The following is a 22109-nucleotide window of genomic DNA, read 5'->3' as shown; positions in this document are numbered from 1 at the left end:
TTTCCATTGCTGAACCCACAAAGTTAAAATAAAGCAGACAGTACATCAATATATCAGCAGCATAACAGACAGCTCTGCCCTGAGAAACCTCAGCTCTGGAAGCCGCTGAGGTCTTGCTGTGTAACCCGAAACTCTGCTAGTGAGAGAGACAAGAGTCACAACTCCAAAACACTATTTCAAGCACCATGACACTACATTTTCTCTCTTAAACAGGGTGACATAAGCACTTCCTACAGGAGGGTGCAGGGACCTGTCAATAGTGCTGTAAGAGGAAAGTTTAGGAACACAATAAACTCTGGGGGTAGCATACTGTCAGTAGGAATAATAAAATAATTAAGTCTCTCAGACTCCCTCTCCAAAGAGGCTCTTGGCAGCTTTAAATACAGAACTAATAAATCGTTCTCATAACTCAATCTCAAGCAGTGCTAGGAGAGCAGAAGGGAGCAGGCTACCTCTGGTCTGGATTGTGATATCATTTCGATACCCCTGCACAGCTCTGCCCCCCAGTTCCCCAGCAGCGGTTCTGCAGCCCCAATGCCCGGGGAGGTGCACGTGCCCAAAAGGAGCAGAACCCCCTGCAGCCCCAGGCGGGTGCAGCTGGTAGGAGAAGAATCCAACTTTTCCCTTTTGCCTCTTCCTTCTGCCCCGCTCTCTGGGTGCCAGGCCGCGGCACCACCGCTGCTTGTTTGCCTTTTGCTCAGCCCCCGTGGAGATGTGATGCTCCTTCTCACCCCCTGTCAGATCAGCATTTGCGCTGCTCATGCTGAGAATGGCATCCCTGCAGTGCTGGAGGAGGCTTCCTCTATCCTGAGGCAATCCTCGAATCCTAACATTCTGTTTTTGATTGTTACAATTTTCAGATCTTCTATCACCCATTACATGCTCTTAATGAGACCTGCAGAGAGTTCAGACATCTGCTTGCCTTGCCCTTGAGCTCTGGAGTCAGGAGCTCCATGTGTTGCTCCATATTATCTAGCTCCCCTTCCAGGTTGCTGGGCTTGCATGCTTTCTACCATCCTTTCCAAGACAATTAACTTTTCTTAGAGAACATGATTTCAGGCTTTAATTGCCTTTGATCCTTCTTTAATCAATTTTCTCAGGCCAGAAAGACCAAGCAAAAGGCAAGTTTGGAGGCAGAGGATGGTGAATGCCTTTGGAATATCACCAACTGGACCTGGGTGAGGTCAGCTTTTCCAATTCTATCTGTTCCCTCAGGCTCTTCATTTGCTGGGCATCTTCCTTCTGGATTAGGGCCACTGTTACCATACATGACATTTACTCCTCACTTGATGAACTAGGAATTACTTGAGCACTCCCTTTGACAAAGCAAAAGCAAGGAAAGAGTGGGAAATGGCATCATTTTGAAAAGCCTGACTCCAAACCAGCTCTAACTCAGCTCACATGGTCTCCTGCAGGGTCACCTTTTGCTCTGGTACCGGTGACCTGCAGTGTCAGAGCCCGGGCAGCTCCACGTGCTGCCGGGAGCGCAGCTGCAGGTGACACCTGCGGCACTTTGCAGGGGCTGTCCCAGCCCCTCAGCTCTGGCTGCCCTGGGGCCTGACCCAGGTTTGGGCAAGCAGCGGCGTGGCCGTACCACGGCAGCACCGTGACCGTACCACGGCAGCACCGTGACCGCATCACGGCAGCACCGCGACCGCACCACGGCAGCACCGTGACCGCACCACGGCAGCACCGTGACCGCACCACGGCAGCACTGGCTGCGGACCTGCCCAGTGCCCACCGCCATATGCCTGCATACTGGCAGGTGCTCTGCAAGCTCCTCACCTGATGGATCAGCTGCCCATGGTTATTCACCCTGGGCTTTCCCTAAAGCCCTTGCAGGTTTTCCCCGCACTACTCTCGAGGAGTGTCCAGCATCCCCCTGTCCTCCTGCGCCGCCTCGCCTGGCTCTGCCCCACCTGGGCAACGGGGCTCCACACTTCAGCGTTTCACTGACTCCTTCTGCTTCCCCCACTCCTGTGGGGTCCATTTTGCCAGCGCGGTGCCCGATGGAGCCCCCCGTGTTGCAGCAGCTCCGACCCTTCAGCAGCACAGCCGCTGCCCCCAGCCCGTTTGTGCCCGGTGCTCCAGCCCTGCCCAGGGAAATGCAGCGGGAATGTTCCCCAGAGGTGCTGGTTCCAGAGCAGTGCTGGTCCCTGCACTGCTGGGGACAAGTCACCCTCCCGAGGTGGCTTTCTGCTGCCTTGCAGGAACCAAGGGAAGTAGGAGCAAAGCAAAAAAGAGAAGAAGGATTTAAGCAAGAGCTTAGTGAATCCATCTGTGCTGACATCCATCAGTGTCGCTCCTTGGCTGCAAAAGCAATATTTATAAATCACGTTTCAAAACTGGCTACAAATTTGTACAAAGAAACAGATGGGCCGGTGGTAGCAGTTTGTCACCACTGATATTTATACGGAGGAGTAGTGACAAGTGCAAGAGGGGTGAAAGCACGAGAGGGAGTCAAGATGGGGACAGAGGAGGATGCAGCAAGAGAAGCCGAAAGAGCAGAGGGCAAAGGTAAGAGCAGCCAGGGGCTCAACGGACTGCAGAAAGTGGGGGGAGGGAAACCAAAGGAAGGGAGACAACACTAAAACACACACACATTAGAAATTAGAGGAGTTTCCCTCTGTGCAGGCAACCGCCCCCTCTTGCTGTGGAAGACAGCATCGCCTGGCAATGGGGAGGGCCTCAAACACCCTGGGAATAACTCTGCAGCAACAGCGTTTGTTTTCCGAGAGCAGAAGGCGGAGGCGATGCCAGCTTTTACTCATTTCATGCAGTGTTGCACCACATGCAAAGTTTGTGGGATCGTTTATCACAAAGGATTACCCTGTGCAATTAGAGTGCCTGGTCCCACCCGGGAGAGCAAGAGACGCTGGAGCATGAGCCCGTGTCCTGCACCACGGCTGCCCCAACGGGGTAGATCCCCAGCCCCTCGGCCCGGTCCCCCCTCCGCAGCGACGGCTCTGGGGTCGCAGCCCCATGGCAGACGGCCCGGTGTGGGGAGGGATGTCCCAGGGCAGGGAATGCGGCCCTGGGTAGGGACAGACACCGGGATGTAACTCGGCACTCAAGCTCATTTTCATCAGGTCCTTTGGAGACTGTGAAGGAAATTAATCACTGGGCGTGGGGCAAAATCTGGCAGAGGATTAAAGCTTGCTTACATGATAAGAAGCAAAGGTCTTGTGAACAGCTGCCCCATGAGTGCAGGGGGAGGGACTCGGGTCGGGGACAGCTGCACTTTTGAGGACACAAAGCAATATCAGTCCTTCTATGATTATGTCTGAAGCTTTTTGCTGCAGGCTCCATTTTTTACTGTCCCTAATAATGCTGAACCAAACTGAGCAAGCAGGATCTTACATCAACAGAGGGTTCCTCTGATAAGCTCAGAACAAACTAAATCAGACTTTTGACAGATGAAAACTACAAAAACAGAGGAAAAAAAAAAAAAGGTTAAAAAAACCCCAAACCAAACAACAAAACAAAGAAGCACTTAAATGTGGTCTGCTAGCTTCCATCAGGGCTGGCCCCTTTGACAAGTAAGCACAACTCTATCTGGAGAAGATCCCAATATCTGCAAGGGTCCCTTGCTGCAATCAGCACCTAAACTCACCCAAAACACCAGTAAAAACCAGGAAGCAGATCAATAACTACCTTTCTGGATTGTTATTGTCCACACAAACACAGCCTGACTTTGCAAAGCTGAACAGCAGACACGGCTCAGCAGCAAACTCAGCTCACACCCCGTTGGACATGAACCGAGTCACCCTGAGCTGCTCGGCCCAGAGGTACAAAGAGTCCCGGAGCTTCCAGGGGGACAGACGGGCCCTGCCTGGCCGTGCTTCCTGAGGGACAGGATGAGCCTCAGGAGACTCAGAGGAACCGGACCCACCACTTAACGGGAACGCGGCTCTGCTGGCTGTGGCCCAGGCAGCCCACAGCGGCCCAGGGCTGGCTGCTGCACCCCCCGCTGCCCCGGGGCTCCTGAGCTGCTCTGTGTGTCAGGGGCACTGGGGCTGCCCACCTGCACTAGCCCTGGGATGACCCATGCTCCAGGATTTACCTTGGAGAGGGATAAAGCATAATGCTCAAAACGAGAGTGTGTTCATCTGTAAATCTACATCATCTCCTTGCCTGCAGGCAGGTTAGAGGTTTCCCAGCAAGAAAGGGACTGAGAGCTCTGCAAACATCAAAGGCTAACCAGGCAGCACAAGAGGAGCTTTGGACCTGTCTGCAGCAGCAAGAAAGCTGGCAAAGCCTCCCTGAGGAAATCCAAACTGCCAGCTGACCAATCCCACCACCTGAGGTTGGCCAGGAGCCTTGTGGGGTGCCCAGAGCACCCTGAGCTCCGATGGACCACGAACCCACAGCCCCACGAACCCACCGCCACAACCCCGTGGCGGTTGTGTTGCTCAGCCCAGAGGCTGCAGGACGGGAGGAGAGCAGCAGGGCTTACCCTGAACATCCAGCAGAGAAAAATGGTTGTTGGCTTCAGGTGCCAGCGTGAAGTAGAAGCGATGGCCACTCTGAGGTTCGTCACGGTCCACAACACTTATTGTCTGGATCAGCTGAGGGGAGAGAGCAGAGGTGAGAATCGGTGCTGCCCCCAAGGGGCCCACTCACAGGGTCCATCCCTGCAGAGCATCACCAGCTTCTGCCACAGCCAGGGATGAGCCTTTGCCCCTGGAGACCAGCTGCAGACACCACAAAGTGGCTTCTAGGGTGACAGCAGCTGCAGGGGCTGAGGTTCAGGCAGAAGGGGAAGGACAGGCTGGCTGGCACTGCCGCAGCACGACCCGGGGGACAGCCGGTACCTGGCCTGGCTTGGCGTCTTCGCACACAGCAGCTTCATAGGGGGTGGCGAGCTCCGGAGGATTGTCATTCACATCCAGGATACGAATACGCAGAGAGGCTCTCGACACCTGTGAGTGATTATCTGAAACAAAAGCAGCAGCAAAGCTGCAGCAGAAGCGCCATGTGCCACTAGCAGGGAGCAAACCCTCCTCGTGTCTGTCTGTCCGTCCGTCCAGAGGCCATTGTGGCCACACAGCTGCTGCCAGGGCAGAGGGTCCTGGCCCTGCTCCTCTCCCACCAGTGGCACAGACCCTCTCCGCAGACTGGCGGTGCCCACCGAACATCACTCAGCATCACCATGTTCTTTTCCAGTACAGAAACCCAACGGCTGGGCTACACACCAAGGACTCCTGAAATGCTGCTGCTGGCCTGAGCGCCCCTGGAAAAGCTGAGCAGCCCCAAGCCCACATGTGGGACAGGGACTGCATTGTGGGACAGGACTTACATCTACAGCTCATGGGACAGGGATTGCATGTACAGCCCCACTCGCTGCAGTGCCACCCTTACAGCACGTGCTGCAAAGGTACATTGAGCCCTCACTCTAAGATTATAAATCACTCTGGATAGCCTAATGTTTTCTGAAGCACCTCATGTGCTTCCAGAAATGAGAATTCCCTCATACTCCATCTCCTTTGTTTTACCCACAGGTTGCAACTGTGACAGCCCTGATACCTCCCTCCTCACTCAGGCAGGAGTTCTGCCTGTTTGTCTATAAAATTAATGCTGGCCCCCACAGATCAGGTGGGGAGAACCCAGGGGAGAGGAGATTTAGCGCTGCTCCATAATTAGCCAGGAACCTAAGCCCCCTCCCCAGAGCTGCCTTCACCCTGTTCTTGCGTTATCACTCCCTCTCACCCAGACCAGCTGCTCTGCTGATTAGATGGTTGTTTTCGGGGGAGGGAGGCAGAAGTCGTGACTAAAAGCCTAGAACGACGTGTTATTTTAAAACGCATGTTGGTGCAGTGAAATAAACTGCAGTTGCCTTCAGTAAGAGAGGAGGGGGAGGCAGCAGGAGGGTGTGCCTGATGCCCATCAGGGCCACGAACAAGCAGGAGGAAAAAGGGTTCAATTCCTGCAAGAAGGAGGATGACAGCATCCCATCACCTCCTCCTCGGCTGCAGGGAGCTGGACACCTGTCCCTGCTCTCAGCTCCAAGGAAAGCTGGCATCACCCTGCAGGCACTGCCTGGAGAGATGAGGAGAGGCAGAACAAGGGAGGAAGAGCCCAGGACCCATCTCTTCCCCTTCCTAACCATGATCCAGACAAGCGGGTCCTCCCCTGATGCTGCCGAACGCTACCAGGCCCATGCATGCACCGCAGGGCTGGGTTGGGACACAGGGGTGAGCCCGAGCTCAGCAGCTCCCCTTTGAGATCACCCATGGGGAGGGACAGGATCAGCGTGTTCAGGGCTGGGCGCAGCCACAGCTCTGTCCTGTTCCGCAGCACCACTGAGCAGCTGCTGGGGGTTTTGTTCTGCGCACGCGAGTGGGGTCACCCTGTGCCATAGCACGGTGCTGGGGACCCGCGCCGATCCTGCTGCGCAGCCGTCACTGCCATCCCGCATGGCTCAGAGAACGGCTGCTCTTCCTAAACACAGCCTGTCATAAAAAAGCTCCCTTTGCCCCTTTGAAACTGCTTGAAGTCTGAGGCTCAAGCTCACTCCTGCTTCGGTGCCAGGGTTAAAATTTGACATCTCCAGGAACATGATGGTTAGAAATGCAACCCCTGCATTGTTGTCTGCTCTCCCACTGAGGCACACATCAGTATTTTTTTTTTATTTTGGCTGTACCATGATCTATTTGAAGGTTCCTCAAACGCTTTCTTTATCAGCCTCCCTCTTCCTTTGAGACTGTACCTGGATTTATGGGTGGAAAATATGAAAAATGGTTGGATGTATTTGAAAAAAAAAAAAAAACCACCTTCAAAATATCTCTGAAATATGTTTTCTGTAACTCACGTGGCATAAACTGAATTTATGATGGTCAGAACTGTGAATAAGATTGTTGGAGTACATCTGTGATGAAAGGCATGATGTGCCTCACTAATGCGGACCCCACAGCTGCAAGGCCAAGAGCTCTGACCCGCGCCCGGCAGTGACACACGTGCCCCAACATGCTCCAGCGAGTGCTGCAGGGCAGGGATTGCTGCGGGCAGAGCAGCACACGGGGTGGCTGGGGCTGCAGGATGGCGCAGGAACGTGCCCTTGGAGAGCTCTGCCAGCAGCACCCGGCCAGGGACAGGGCTACGGGTGACACGTGCCAGCCGGGTGCCACTGGAGAGGAAAAGAGTCATCCTCCATTGCAGCATCTCTCCTCAGTATTCCAGCTCAGCTGACTGACATGCAAATTAGTTTAATTATTTCTTCTTCTAAAATAAATTATATTTTGCAGTGGCTGCAATATGTTGTGTCAGGCAAAATTACATTCAATATTTTTAAACTAATTGATGTCAGCCTGGAGAAAACCTGATTGACAGCAGCAAGGAAACTAGGCTGCTACCTAAATGCTTTCCCAAATTAAAATTAAACATGCTGTTTTTCCACATTTCCTCCAGGAGTTGGAATGCTATTAATCTGAAAAGACTGAGGAAAGAGACCTAGAAAATACACAGAACAAGGGGGAGATGCTGGAAACACAGCAGCGCAGTCCGGGAGCTCCGGGCTGATGACTGGCAGCTGTCTTTGCCAACACGGGCTGAATGTGGGAGATGCTGGAGCCTGGCGGGGCTGGGGAGCAGAGCTCTGACCTTCCCTCAGTGCTGTGAGCAGGACAGCGCAGGACGAGCAGCCAGCACAGCCCTGACCCCCGTGCTGAGCTCGGCTGGGACGGGACAGGCAGTGTGGGGACAGGGGACAGGCAGCACAAGGATGGGATGGGCAGCACCCTGGCTCTGAAGCGGGAGAAAGCCGCAGCCCTGCTGCATGGCGATGCTGAGGCCGAGCCTCAAACGCCTCAGCTGAATCTTGGGCTGCATCCCAAAGTATTTTTTCTTAAATTAAATTAACCGTGCAGGTGATCTGAACAGGACTATATCCTTTTCTTAAACATTCAGATGCAAAATGCCAACAACTTGCCCTCTCCCGGTTCCGTACAGCCAGCTGCCCGCTGGACGGACGCCGAGCAGCTCCAGGCAGCTTTGCAGCAGAACACATGGTAACAGCTGCACAGTCACCTCCTGCAGCAGGACCAGGGGGATCCATGGTTACTGCTGCGCTGGGATCCAGCCCGTACCCCACCAGAACCTCACACAAATGCACAATAAAGCACTTTGCATGTTTACATCCAAACCTCTGCTGTGAAGCTCTAAATGTAACCACCGCTGAAGCACACACAGCACTTGCACTCCTGCCTGCACACGTAGGTGCGCAGTAACACCACAAGCAGAAAGGTGCTCTGCAGCTTCCTGGGGCCTGGAGCAGAGTCTGGTGACAGCCCGGAGGATCGTGGCTGCTGATGTGGCCGCAGCACCTGAGGAAACAGCTCTCAGGTGTCCCTGGGCACAGTGCACGACCCACTCCCTTCTGCGTCAAGACCAAAGTAGTACAATATTGAATTCAAAATTTCCACATTAATAGGGAAGCCATAAGAATCAGGGATGGAATTTATTCCTTGCTATCTCAGCAAATTGGGAGATCAAAATGCAGATTAGAAGACAAGGATGGGCCACTCTGCTTTCCAGCACTTGCACCAGGGCTGTGAAGCACAGGGGGGGTTGTGGATGTCAGTGCAGCCGCCTGACTGCAAAGCGGAGCTGATGGCAAGGACAGACAGGGCCATGCCAGGGAACGGCTCGCCGGACACAGGCAGCTACAGCAGAGGCTGGAGCTGCAAATGCGGCTCCCAGCTGAGGGGAAGCAAAGCGGAAGCAGCAGTTAAGCCAAGTAACATATAAACGGCTCTCACCTCTCCTGAGTCCTGCCCGAACTCAGCAGCATGAGAGTCATTAAATCGCATCCAAACACAATGCTCTGATTAAAGCCAGTCTCCAGCAGGAAGATTTATCATCTCAATTACCAGCAGTGGACACAGCAGTCAAGGCCTCATCATTTTACATGAGCAAAGAGGAAAACAGGAAGAGAATCACTAATATTAGCCCAAGGAAGGTAAACAGCTTGTGAGCGAGATGAAGATTTATCTTTGGAAACACTTGGCCTGGTCCCAGGCCAGATTTGCTGAACAGTCTCCCTGCTCCCGCTGGCTGCCACGCTGCAAAGCCAAATACTCTGCTGGTCGCCAGCAGGGAGGGACCCGCGCTGGCGGTGCCTGTTCTGGGGGGCTGGCCTGACCCCCGCCAGCAGCAGGAGCCCCCAGGCGCAGCCAGGATCCTTCTGCCTTCCCAACTGCTCCCCAGCTGTAAACACACTCCCTGGGTTTCCTGCAGGTGAGGGATGCACCTGGACACAGCCCCTGCTGCCGCAGATCCGGGGCAGCCAGCTGCAACCTGCAGTGAACACCACAGTGTCCCGCCAGCTTCCCCAGCCACAGACACCCCCGTGTTGTGAACGGCCACGCCGGACACACCGACCCCGGTGCGGAGGCTCCTGGTCGCCCCGCGCCCTCCCGTGCTGAAACCCCTCTGTCATGTGGAAGGCTGTACCTTTACAACTGCCCTTTCCGCCAGAGGATTTAGACATAAATTGTATTTTAAATTCAATATCAGTCATTAATATTTCATGATTACAAAACGTTAAGGATAATGTCACGGGGAGGAACGTCTGGGCAGTTAAAATGGATGAGTCAGAGCTCACCGATGGGAGCAGTCAAAGCACTGAAGAGTCTCCCCGGTTTGAAGCGATCCAGCCTGACAGGCTGTGCTGCCTGAGGGGAGCTGCAGCATTTACTGACTTGTTCTGAAATCCTAACTGCTGCCTGTAAATATTGTCCTTCTGATTCTTGTCACCTCACGTTTCCTCTGGATGCTGAGTTGTGCTGCAACACCACAACCCCCCATCTCCGGCCAGTGCCAGCAGAGCCTCCCCGTGGAGCCCCCGCTGCCGCCCTCCCCGCGGGGATGGCGGCAATGCCGGCACGGCTGCTCATCGCTGCCGGGCAGGGCTCACGCAGCGCAGGGGCACCCCAGCCACAGGCACAAAGCATCAGAGCACAGTGTCTGGCCAGGGCCACTGTCCCCTCCTCTCCCGGGCACCGCGGACCCCAGCCCTGACAGATCAAGCAGCTGCCACTGCGGGGGGGTGGCCCCACAGCAGGAACCGATCTCTAGGCCCCACGTCAGCACCCGACCTGGCTCTTTGAATGCAAGCAGCATCTTCCTGCTCAAGAATGAGCAAAGAAATGCAGAACTGCTGAGGGGTCTCGGGGTGAAGCCGTGGAAGGCTCCCCCCTGCAGCCAGCCAGGTCTCTGCAGACACCAGCAGGTGGCCAAGGCGCTGGGCAGTCACAGCAGCTCCCTGACACCAGCTGGTCCCAGGCTGCCCTGCCGACTTGTGCATCCAAAATACGGAAAACTTCAAAGAATACGGCAATGCCTTTCTTCTTCCCAGTGTGGTACCTGGGATTGAAGCCTCTTCTCCATCTTCAGGCTTCGAAAAACAAGGAACACAGAGCACTCCCTGGGGACCACAGGGCACACGGGACCTGCAGAGCCCACAAGCCAAGGCACCGTGCAAACACAATGGAGGCAGCAGGATGCTCAGGGCAGCTTCCTATGTGCAGTGGAACACTTACAGGGAAGCAAAGACTGCCCTTTGCTGTCATTATTTTATTTTCATTCCTCAACAGGAGTTTATTCAGAGCTCCTTTGAGCAGCAGGACCCAAGTTTGTTCTTTTCTTTCTTAACTGTAGAAGAAAAGACAAATGGAACTTCTGCTGGAAGCATCCACGCCAGGCTCCACCGCCCACATCACATGGAGGAAAGATAAACTACCAAAACCTGCAGAGCCACTAAGCTGTTCCCTCCCGCTCTCCCAGCTGGGTGCGAGCAGATTTGGCAGCTCCTATAAACACAGGCTAAAGGATAGCACAGCCGTAAGGGAAGAGACCTCTAGGGCTCTGGTGGGAGCGTCAGAACGGAGACCATGCCAGAAAAGGACAGAAGAGCTTCACCTCACCCTCCACCTGAGACACCTCCCAGTGGGCTGCAGCCCCTTCCCACTGCTGCTATGCCACCACCTCCCATCCGCTCCTTGCCAGGCCTACAGCACACCTGGGGTGGGGAGACCAAGGGCATGGGGACACCCAGAGCCACACACCCCCTGTGCTGGCACAGCCGTGCATCCCCCGTGAGCCTCAGCAGGAGCGAGCGCTGGCAGCCACCTGTGCCCCAGGGCTGCAGGCGGTGGGACACCCACCGCAGCACGTGGCTGAACGGGGGGGACGCAGGTGACGTGAACACAGACCCCTGGGAGCCCCCAGAGCCGCTCGGCAGATGTGAACGCAGGGAGGGATCTGCACAGGGATGACTGGCAGAGCTGGCGCACAGATAACACAAATTTGATTAGCGTTCATCAAATATAATATTCGACCATGCTCCCTTATTTATGCTCGAGTCAGGAAGAGTATTTTTAGGTTGTCTAGGGAGATGTCAGCCTCAGTGCTGCTGTGTCTTTTTTTTACTTCAGTGTTAATTAACACTTGTATCTTGGTCACCTCTGCAGTGAAGGCACCCACACTGCCCCAGCACCCTGCCTGCTCCCCAGCACTCCTGCTCACCTGCTTCCATCGCCAGGACAGTGATGTTGTGCCATCCCGCCGTCTCCCGGTCCAGGACCTTTCCTGTCACAATGGCACCTGTGTTGGCATCGATATCAAAGATCCTCTCTGTGTCGGTGCTGCGGTCGATGGCGTATCTGAGACCAGGCAAAAGGGAAACCGTGAACAGCTGGATGTGCCAAACCCAACCACTGCCAGCCCCAGGGGCACAGGGTTCTAACACAGCAGGCGCTGTATCACATTCTCGCTTTTCCTCTGCTGCAGTACAGTACATGTCTGTACCAGGCTACAAGCCCACAGACCTCAAGTAAAATATTGGAGTGTGGCTTTTGGTGCATAAAGTGGAACTAAGTACAGACTGTGGACAAGCGGGAAAAAAAACCTGCTCTAATGTGAACCTTATAGACAGAGTGATATAGAAATAACGGGCTGTAACTCCACTCATGACTCTGGGAAGCTTCTGAGCTGTAGGTTCAGGAACAACACCAACCCAAGCAGCACACGGGCAGGCTGTGCAGATAACCTGAAATGCTGCAGCTACAAATGGCCAGAACTCCTCTGAACCCAGACTGAACCCGTGCAGCTGCCCCAGAACCCTGGCAGCAGAGGTGGCAATGGCCAGCATCCCCACAGCACATCAGCCCTGGGTTTGCCATGGTTTGGGCTTCCCAGTGTCACAGGAACAGGCTGAAAAGCTCCTCCAGCTCCACCCGGCCCCAGCTGCTCAGAGACCCTTCCCATGCAGCTCACACTCTTCAATGGCCCCAGTGCTGCCCCAGACAGCCCCTTCCCCATGCCCACCATCAGCCCACCCCTCCCTGTGCCGCCCTGGAGAACAAACTCCCTCCTCTGCCCAAAGGCATCTCCACAGCTCATGAGAAGAGTCAGACACCTGGGTTAGCCCTGAACGCTCGCTGTGACACCACGAGCCCACGAGCCAGCCCCAGTGTCATGTCCTGCATTTCCAACCATCACACACAGAACAAAGCAAGCTAACGCTAAATCAGGACGCAGTCAGGTGTGTGCTCCTTGGAGGCAGGGACTGGAAGGGAAGCCCGATCCAGCTGAGGCCCTCGAGTGCAGCCGTAACACAAACACCCCCACTGCAATCAGAATTAGAAATCCAGAAGCCCTACAAATCACAAACAATACAGCATAATGTTATTGTGTACAGCATCTTTCATACACACTGCATCCCAGAGTGCTTTACAGAATTAAATAATACAAGACAGCAAAGAGTACAAAGGATAAATTACCGAAAGGAGGGCTGTGAATAAATTAAAGCCTTCAGTCACATGTCCAACACCAGAAGGAAGACAAATGTGGGCACAAAGTGAGCTGGAAAGCTGATGAGACAGGACAGTATGGAGACACATCAGTCAAGAGGAGCAGAGCAGGGCAAGCTCCAGGCCAGGAGCACGTTCTGGATGCTGGAGGTGCTCCACACACCGCAGAGCAGCTTTCCAAGCGCTTGCACCTCACCTGGCACAGTCCAGCTGTAGCTTGTGGGTCCATTGGCCATGTGGCTCACAGCTGAGGACACCAGCTCACCTTCTGCACGCAAGGATGGCCACTGCAACAGAGGGTTCGGTGGCCTCCAGCCCCGCTGTCCCAGTGACAGTGCCTCCCGTCCGCACAGCTGTGCAGCTCCCTCCAGTGGAGGCACATCCAAGGGCATTTATACACTGTTTAAAGTGTTATACTGTACCATGTTACGTTCCCTAGCACTCTCCCTTTCAGACAGGGGAATGAGTGAGAAAATACAACAGTGCTTGCTTGCAGTTAAGGAAAAATGTTAAAAAAAAAAAAATCACTATCTAAATTGCATCTGCACGCATGTACAACATAGCAGGTTCTGCACCCTGCGTGGCCGGCCTCCTCCCCTCCTTGCACCCAGGGGTGATGGGGACCTGCTACACAGAGCTAGGGACGAGCCCAGGCACCCCAAAGCACCTGCCAGACACTTCCCAGCCACACTGCATTTTCTGCCCCAGCTCCCAGCTGGAAACAGAGCATCTGCAGGCACATAGCCAGCTCCAGGAGGGACAGTGACACTTCTTGGCACGTACTGCAGCCTCTCAGACACTCTGTGCTCGCTCACTGCAAAGGGGAAGGAGAGGTCTGGCTGCTCTGACTTGTACTCATCAGTCACACGTCCTGCTGGAAGGAGGAAGAGAAACCAGGATGACAACACCCAATATCTTTGCTGTACTGTAATCAATGTATTTGCATAACGGCTTCCACTGCTCTCCCACTTCACCTGACCTCGAACACATCTTGTTCCTCCATTCTTTTAATCCTGTTAGAGTTCAAGGTGGGGCTTTGCTCTCCATACACCTTCCCTGCTTCTCGGGTAAGCACATGACTCTTTTGTTCACACTCATGTCAGTGCTGCACAACCAACCACGTCTGCAAAAAACAGCTACACAGAAAAACCCAGTTAGGGACAGAAGACACCCTGAGCCTGGAAACCTCTGACACCGGCTGCCTGCACAGCCAGAGGGCAGGGGGCTGGTAGGGCGCGCTCTGCCTTATGCCATCCGTAACCTTGTCTTATGCTTCTAATTGTTTTTCTGCCAAGGTTGTGTTCTGTCACCTCCAAATTGTCTGCTGAGGACTGACTGCCCATATCCTATGGCAGGGCATAAACCAAACCAGAAATCTGGTCCCTGTGTCACCAGCACTACACAGAGACAATACCTTCTCAGCACCGCGCCAGGGGAAGGAGACAGAGCTGAGTGTTACCTGCGCTTGCCAGAGAAGCAGGGCTGACCCTGCTTCAGTGCAGGGGGTTTGGTGGGGGGGAGACCAGGCAGGGCTGCAGCTCCATCTGTGCCAAGTGCCGTGGAGCCCTGGGCTGGCACGGAGTTGGGGACCAAGGGGACAGGGATGTCCATCTGTCCCTCAGAGCCATAGCCTGCCCAGAGCTGCAGATGAAACCACTCCATGCTGCTGTACACGACAGACCTCCCTTTCCCAGAGCTTATGGCTGACCCTATGCTTGAGCAGCTGGATCAAGAAGCTACCCACTGTGCTCAGTTTACATCAGTTTGTGCAATACGATCTTTACCAAAGTCTGTGCCGACCATCCATGAGCCTCTCCAGCTCCAGCAGTCCAGCTTCATAATTCATCCATCTCACTGAAGTCAAATGGAGCTTTTATGCTGCGATGGGGCAGCAATCGATCCCTGGGGCTTCCAGGTACCCAGAGACAGGACACGTTCCTTCCTCCTGCGTGGAACAGCAGTCTGATTGGGATGCGGACTTTGTCATCCATCTTCCCCTCTTTCCTGCTGGCACTGCCTGTTGGTTTGGATGTTACAAGTGACTGCTTAATTTAGACAGCTTTCTTGGTGCTCATCTTTCTCTTGAATGCATTTCTCAAGCAGTTTGTTTCACTTCTCTCCCTGAGAACAAGGAACACATTTTATGCCATGTGTTTTCTTAATAGGGAGCTTTTCAAACACTGTGTGAAAAGCTTTTTGTTGTGTTTATTTTTTCCTCCTCTCTCTTTTGTGTTGAAGCAGGTTGTAGTTCTTGCTGTGCTGTTGGAGTCTATAAAATGCCCATGTCCAACACATGTCTCCGGATTTGGTGAATGCCAAACAAGAGTATCTCTGAGAACCTTAAATCCCAAGCAACATCTTCCCAGTGCTGATAAAGCCTGGAATGTACACAATCAGAGCACAGGCTCCCACTGCAGAGAGAAAAACAAAAGGCTCCCATACAAACAGCCTCACGTACACAGACAGTCTATCACTGTATTACCTCATACAATGGCTCAGCTGAGAAAAATTGCACTATGCCCAGGAAATGCACAGCTAAAGCCAAAAGCCAACTGGAAACTAAATTCTGTCTGAAAAAGAGCAGTTACAGCTTTTGTTAGGCAACAAACAAAGATGGAATAAAATAAAAAGCACCAGTCCTTTAGAAAGGCGTTACCGCCTGCACCACGGTGGGTTTTCATGTTCCCCCCAGAATGTGCTGAACTCTAGGGTGAGTCCCCGCGTCACAGCATCAGCACCGGAGGGTGTCCCTGTGCCATCCCCACACTGGGGCTGCTCACCCCCGCGCCCCAGCTCTCCTCCCAGCCGGGGCTCCACATCATGGCAGCCGGGACAGGGCAGCGAGCAGAGCCTCCGGGATGCCTCCAAGAACCGGGGAGCTGGATGTCCCTTCAGCCCCCATGTCTCGGTAACAGTCACTTTGCAATGCAGCCCAGCTCATCTGGAGGGGATTTGTTCTCACTCCAAGTGGCCACATCGCTGTGGGACAAGTGGATGGATCAGTGGGAGCGCAGGGCAGCCCCAGGCTGAACCGTGTCCCCAGCAGCTGCTCCAGGCTGGATGGGGCAGAACCCACACAGCCCTGTTTGTGCTAACCTGTGGATGGAAACAAAGAGCCAAAGGCACCTCCTTTCCCATTTGGCTTCCCAAACCTTGTTATTGGCAGCCTGGTGTCAGCAGGACCTGGAAACACTGCCAGGGCTGATTTTTGCTCTGCTGGCTCTGGCAATCCTTGTTCTTTTGTGCCTCAAGGGGAGAGTGCATCTCATCATGACAGACGGTTGCGGCTCTCCCCTACTTACAGGGCTGAGCCAACACACAGAGCAGAGCCCAGGACACAGCAGCCACCGCAGAAACAGAGCTGTGTCTTTGCTCCCACCTCTGGCAGATGAGTTTCAGGAAGTTAAAGAAATCCACCGCACTGCAGCAACTTGAAAGAGTTCATACTAACTTCAAGGAGCCGAGGATCAAACGCTGGTCATGCCGTCAGGGCCAGCTACTCTCTAATGTATCAGAGGTGAAGTACGAGTGAAGGCTTCTTGTGACTGTACTTTGGAGCAGCACACTTGAAATGTGAGGTGACTTACTGCCGTCTCCTGCTGACGGTTTAGTGTCATATCCTGGCAGGGTGCCGCAGGACGCTTGCATTAATGTTTGTGCACCGCCTTGAAGCTGTGAACAGCTGCCTACGTGGCAAAGTATTTTATCAAATTACCTAGCAGGCCAGAGGACAGGAAAGCAGGAGAGATCCAACAGCACCTTCCTCCTGCATTGGTGCCACATCGGCACAACCAGTATAAACCTGCATCTGCACCTGGTACACGTTGAAGTGCTTGGGAAGGCTCGACGGCTCGCACTCCCCGGGCAAGCTCCTGACAGCAGGGACAGCAAGAACTGAGGGGAGTGGAGAGCCAGAGACCAAATGCCGCAGGGGGGATGCAGGATGAGCTGCCTGCCCCGGGGAGAGCTGGCAGGAGGACACAGATTTGAACGCATCAAGTCTCACAAGGGCAAACACACTGCAATTCCCAAGCTGCAGCAGATGCCTGGGAGTCCTGTTGGCTGGGGGCTCACACCTGAGCACAAGGTGTTGCCCTGTCTGACACTGAGCTCACTACAAGAGACACTCACATAGCAAAGTTTGGGCTCTAACCCTCTTGTTCCTGCTGAACACGTGAATCTGCTTCTCTCTGCTCCAAGTCCCCATCACCTTCTGCACAGCAGCAGAAAGACTCCCTCCTCTGCTTTCTTTTGTTCTTTCTGCAAACAATGCAACAAGCTCCACAGGGAAGCAGCACAAAGAACAAGAAAAAAATGAGAATAAGAATAGTTCTGTCCCCAAGGCCCATTTCCTACAATTACAGATCAGAAAATAAAATCCATGTTTTGTAGCACTGCTAGAAAGTCAAGTGAAAAAGCACATGCACAGATATACGCACACACAGATGTGTGACAAGGACTGCACAGACCTGAAGAGTGCAAGCTAACAGCCGTGTGCTCAGGACAGGCCACAGAGAAAGAAATCAGACACGTGGCCTGAATGGAGAGGGCAGATGCACGACGGGGTGAGCAGAAGTACTTTGAGAACACGTCCAACAGGCAGCACAGACTAGTGCAGGTGGTGCAGCCTCACACACACAGTTCTAGTTCCTGCCATGCCAAGGCTGGTTTCATTCACATTCATCTCTGTCTCCATTTCCATGAAGAGCTGGAGAAACCCCTCACCCCACCTTGAACCAGTTTGCTCCCCATGGCTGCTCAGCAGCCCGAGCACCTGTGTGGGGACACCATTGAACGGGGTCAGTACTGCAACTGAGCCCCCCAGCCACATCCTCCAGCCCACATCCCTGTCCTGCTGCAGCCCAGTTTATCTCTGCTTGGGACGGGCTCCCTGCAGAGCTCTCAGATGCGAAGCCACCGCTGCTCATTTGAAGCGAGCGGCTGTGCACGAGGTGCCTGCAGCCCTGTCATCACCTGGCACGAGAACACACATTTCAAGGAAATTTTCCACACTGGGGATGTTTTCTGAACACCAGCTTTCCAACCCAACTGCTTGCGACTCAGGCCAGTTGGCAGAGCCAGAAGGCTGCTTTGTGCCTTAGGTAATAACAATTTAACAAGGTAACAATCTCTTTAGCCACAGATTAAATGGAAATGGGAAATGTCCTGTGCAGATAAGCTCTGCCTGGATTATGTCCCCTGCCCAAATATAAACTCCTCTGATCTTTGATCCCTACACACACATGCACGCACACAGAGACAAGCTGTGGCTCTGCACCTCCCAAGCCTCACCTCATGTCATCTTCATCTCCGCCCTCCCGTCAGCTCTGGTTGCTCATCTGGCCTGTCCCATGCACCACTGTCAATGCCTCGCTGTCAGCAGCAAGGACACATGCACGTCACCCAGCCACTGTCCCCGACACTCCCTTGCCACTCAAACCTGTCACTTGCCAGTGACGTATCTGTTACCTGCCAGATGGCTGCTCTGCTTGTGCACGGGCTGCCACTCACCTGCAGCTGCCTGTCCCATAGGACATGCTCACCCCCTTGGCCAAGTGTGCGGCACTTGTCATCTTCACCTGCACCGCCTGTCCTCTGTCACCACCTCCCCTCTGCCCTGGCCAAGGCCACAAGGCCCCCAGGCCACGTGTGCCCCTTGCAGGTGACCCCATGCACACTGCTGGAAGGAAGACACAAGGTTCAGGCAGCGGCTTTACCGGACAGGATGGTTCGCCATGTCCGGGTCGAGTGCGGTGACCACCCCCACGACAGAGCCAACGTGTGCATCCTCCTGGACCTCCATCAGGTGGGACGTGGGACGGAACTCAGGGGGCTCGTCGACATCCAGCACCGAGACTCGCACAATGGTCTGGTCCCGGAAGGTGCCCAGGTCCACGAACCGCGGGTCCACGAACTTGTTGAGGGCCTCCACCACGACAGTGTGCACTCTCTTTGACTCGTAGTCAAGAGGCTGGAATGACAGGAGAGCGTTAGCTATGCCCAGCCCGAAGAGCCCCCGCTGCCTCTTCCTTCATCAGAGACACCAGGGGCAGCATCTCCGCCAAGGCCGGGAGCTCCTGTGCCCACGCAGCCGACAGCGCGAGGCCGAGGGGGCAGGAGGAAGACCAGGCTCCAGCCGCTCCCCCAGGGCTCCCAGGCAGCCAGGATTCACAGGGAAGGCAGCACCCTGCGTGCTGCAAGGGAGTGAGTTTTGGTCATTAATCACCCTATGATTTCTACAGGGGAGGCAAGCTGACTGCAGCAGCCCTGGTGAACAATCATTCTTTCACGCCTGCATCAAGTGTTTGCTTGGTTGTTTTTGCCACCAAAAGCAGACACAGTCAAAGTGCTGTTGGTCAGCTATAGGAATTAGGTGGGCGTATCTCTCCCCTAACAGGTGCTATCAATAACATCTGTGAGTGCTGGTTTGTAGCCCAGTGCGAAGCTCCAGCTCCGCTCAGCTCACTGCTGGGCAGGCTCCAGCAGGCACCGCGTTCCCGCTGCTCTCCTGCCTTCCCCAGACACAGCTCCATGTGTGCACCCAGGCAGAACAGAGGCAGGTCTCTCCCTGCACCTGCAGGCACACAAATGCAATTGCTACAGCTAGAGCAGTGCTCTGAGAAGCGTTCATGTCAGCTCAAATGCAGCAGCAGGGCTCCTCAAAGGAAAGGGCCCTCCCAGAGATCTGTGCCCTTCCTACTCTACCGTCTTTCCTCATCTCTCACCTTCTGTACCGTGATGATAGCCTCTTGGGTATTGCTGTCCGTGGTGACTCTGAACATCTCCACCCCCTCCTCATCCTTCACCTGGTACGTCATGTCCGTGTTCTCCCCGACGTCAGAGTCCTCTGCCTTCACCCTCCCGATGGCAGTGCCCACCGGGGCAGTTTCAACAATGCTGAACTGATACATCTCTGGAGGAGAAAAAGGTACTGGGGTCACTACTTCTGCCTTTGAAACCCCTCCAGCCTGATATGGCCCTTTACATATGTCCTTGGGGGGACACCTGGACTACAAGCTCTGCTCAAACTCTACCAGTGTCTATAGTCCAGAATGCCCTTTGAGGAGAAACATATATGCCAGCCAAAAAAAGGGCCAAGGGAAGATAATTGGGGACGTTTCAAAGCGCCGGGTGAAGTAAGGGCTGATTTCTCTGTATGGACACTGCCCTGCAATCAGTGTTTTCTGATTCATTACAATATTTACCAGTTCTAATTTCTGGAAGATGCAGCTAAAGAGCTGAGCATCCTCCAGCTGCAGCTACTCTGCCAGCCCGGGGCTGCTGGTCCCCACAGCTGCTGTGCCCCACGGAGGTCGCACAGCCCACTCCTCATAGCACAATCTGCATTTGGAGAGGGCCCGGAGAAGACACGAGTCTGAACCGCAGGCTGCTCACGGTGGCTTGGAAAGCAGAGCTGTGACGGGCTGCTGAGCTGGGCTGTGCCGCGGTGCTGCACGCTGAGCTCTGATGTGGCAGCCAGGAGAGGCCAGGCCAGCAGCACAGCCCTGCCCGAGCCCCAGGAGACAAGACCGACAGGCTGCCCTCTGCCCGGCACAGTGCAGAGTGGTCAGGACAGGGCTGGCTCTGCTCTCCCCACCACAGCCCTGCTCAGCACCAGCACCAAGGCCTTGGACAGGCTTGGACGGGGTTGCTGCCCCTCCATCACAGCGCAGGGATGTGCTCAGAGCCAGGCAAGGGGCTGTGTGTGCCACTGTCCCAGTGCTGCCACCCTGCAGCCCCGTGCCAGGCTGTGCCAAGAGCTGAGCTCCTGTCCCACCCTGTGCTCACCCCCACCCGCCGCCAGGACTCACTCTGAGGGAAGCGCGGTGGGTTGTCATTGACATCGGTGATGACGATGGTGACTGTGGTGGATCCAGACAGGCCACCCAGCTGTCCCGCCATGTCCGTGGCGCGGATCACCACCTCGTACCGGTCCTGCGTCTCCCTGTCCAGGTCAGCCACGGCTGTGCGGATCACACCTGCAAACCACGGCACAGCGTGAGCGCAGGCAGGTCACAGAGCACCCACAGAATCATGGACGAGGCTGGAAGGGGCTGGAAATCACCTTGTCCAAGCCCCAGCTCTAAACAGGATCAGCTCAATCTCCCCCAGCCCCTCTGTATATGGCAGATGCTCCACCACATCACCAACCTCCATGGACCCTTCCTGGACTCACTGGGGTATGCCCATGTCTCTCTTATATTTGGCAGCCCAGAACCAGACACAGCACTCAGCCATGTCACCACAGCTGAGCAGAAGGGACAGGTCACACCCTTGCCTGCTGGTGATGCCCCTCCTAACACAGCCCTGGTGATGTTTGCCTCCTTTGGCAACCACCAGCATCTGCTGGGCCCCGGCACAAAGGAGAGCAAACCCTCCTGCAGCCCCCACAGAGACCACGTAAGTGAAAGCTGACTGATGGGAGAAACGGGGTCTGGAGAGAAGAACAAGCCCAGTGGGTTGTTGGCCACGCAGAAACATCCTGAAAATCCCCCCAGAGCCCAGGAACAGCCACAGGCCCAGCCTGGACCCTGCAAGTCTCTGTGGCCGATCCCGGGCACACTGTGCGAGAGGTTTCTGGCTGACGCTGTGTCGCAGGCAGCCAGCAGCTCCAGCACCAGACCCCAGCTCAGAGGAGGTTTGTGCTCCTCTCAGCGGCCGGGAGCGGGTGGAGGATCAGCGGGGCCAGAGGCACAGCAGCGAGGACTCGCCAGATGCTGGGGCTGCACTGGGACCGGCCTGGAGGTTTGCACAGAAAGGCTGAGTCACAAACCCCTCTGGCACAAACCCACAACAGCCCACCTACCCTCACCTGCTCAGGTGGGAGCCAGGCAGCACTCCTGTCCCAGCCCACAGCGCCGAGCTGTCTCACTCCTGCCTCCTGGCCCAAGGGTGCCTGGAGACCCATATTTGATCTGGGGAATGAGTGGGACAATCTATTTCCAAATGTCTATCTGCACAAACCCCTCATTTTCAAGTGCCCCTCTAAGTTAAGGAGACCAGAGATGATACACACGCTCTGTGCTACAGCCCGAGTGTGCACCAGAGATTGTAAAGCTTAACAAAATGTATGGTATGTTAGTACTTTTTATGAAATGAAGTCTCTTAAAAATATGTGTTTATAGGTCTTCAGTAGTCATCTGGGCTTGGGGGAAATGACCAGAACTAAAATATAAAGGAATGTAAAACAAGAAACAAAGAGTAGTAAAACCCAGAAAACACTGTGAATGACACAAGTTACAATTTCCTATGTCACCCAGGAGAATTTCATTTACATGGAAACAAAGCAGAGAAGAAATA

The 22109-nt window shown here is 54.6% G+C and overlaps 1 protein-coding gene across 2 annotated transcripts in view; it reads right to left on the bottom strand.

The window, feature by feature from the left end:
* CDH22 (cadherin 22) overlaps window positions 1-22109 on the bottom strand; it is a 73674-nt gene that overhangs the window by 7977 nt on the left and 43588 nt on the right. The window contains exons 5-10 of one of the 2 annotated variants that reach the window (XM_082065678.1): window positions 20621-20788; window positions 19535-19722; window positions 18527-18780; window positions 11524-11660; window positions 4815-4936; window positions 4457-4568 (exon numbers count right to left, since the gene is read on the bottom strand). In XM_082065678.1, coding sequence (XP_081921804.1) covers window positions 4457-4568; window positions 4815-4936; window positions 11524-11660; window positions 18527-18780; window positions 19535-19722; window positions 20621-20788 — 981 coding nt within the window. The remainder of the gene's footprint in view (window positions 1-4456; window positions 4569-4814; window positions 4937-11523; window positions 11661-18526; window positions 18781-19534; window positions 19723-20620; window positions 20789-22109) is intronic. The other variant, XM_082065679.1, reaches the window with a different exon arrangement.

This window comes from Streptopelia decaocto (assembly GCF_964273445.1).
Source record: "Streptopelia decaocto genome assembly, chromosome: 14".
Taxonomy (NCBI): Eukaryota; Metazoa; Chordata; class Aves; order Columbiformes; family Columbidae; genus Streptopelia; species Streptopelia decaocto.
Note: the sequence above shows the minus strand (reverse complement) of the source record. Positions and strands in the feature narration are given on the sequence as shown.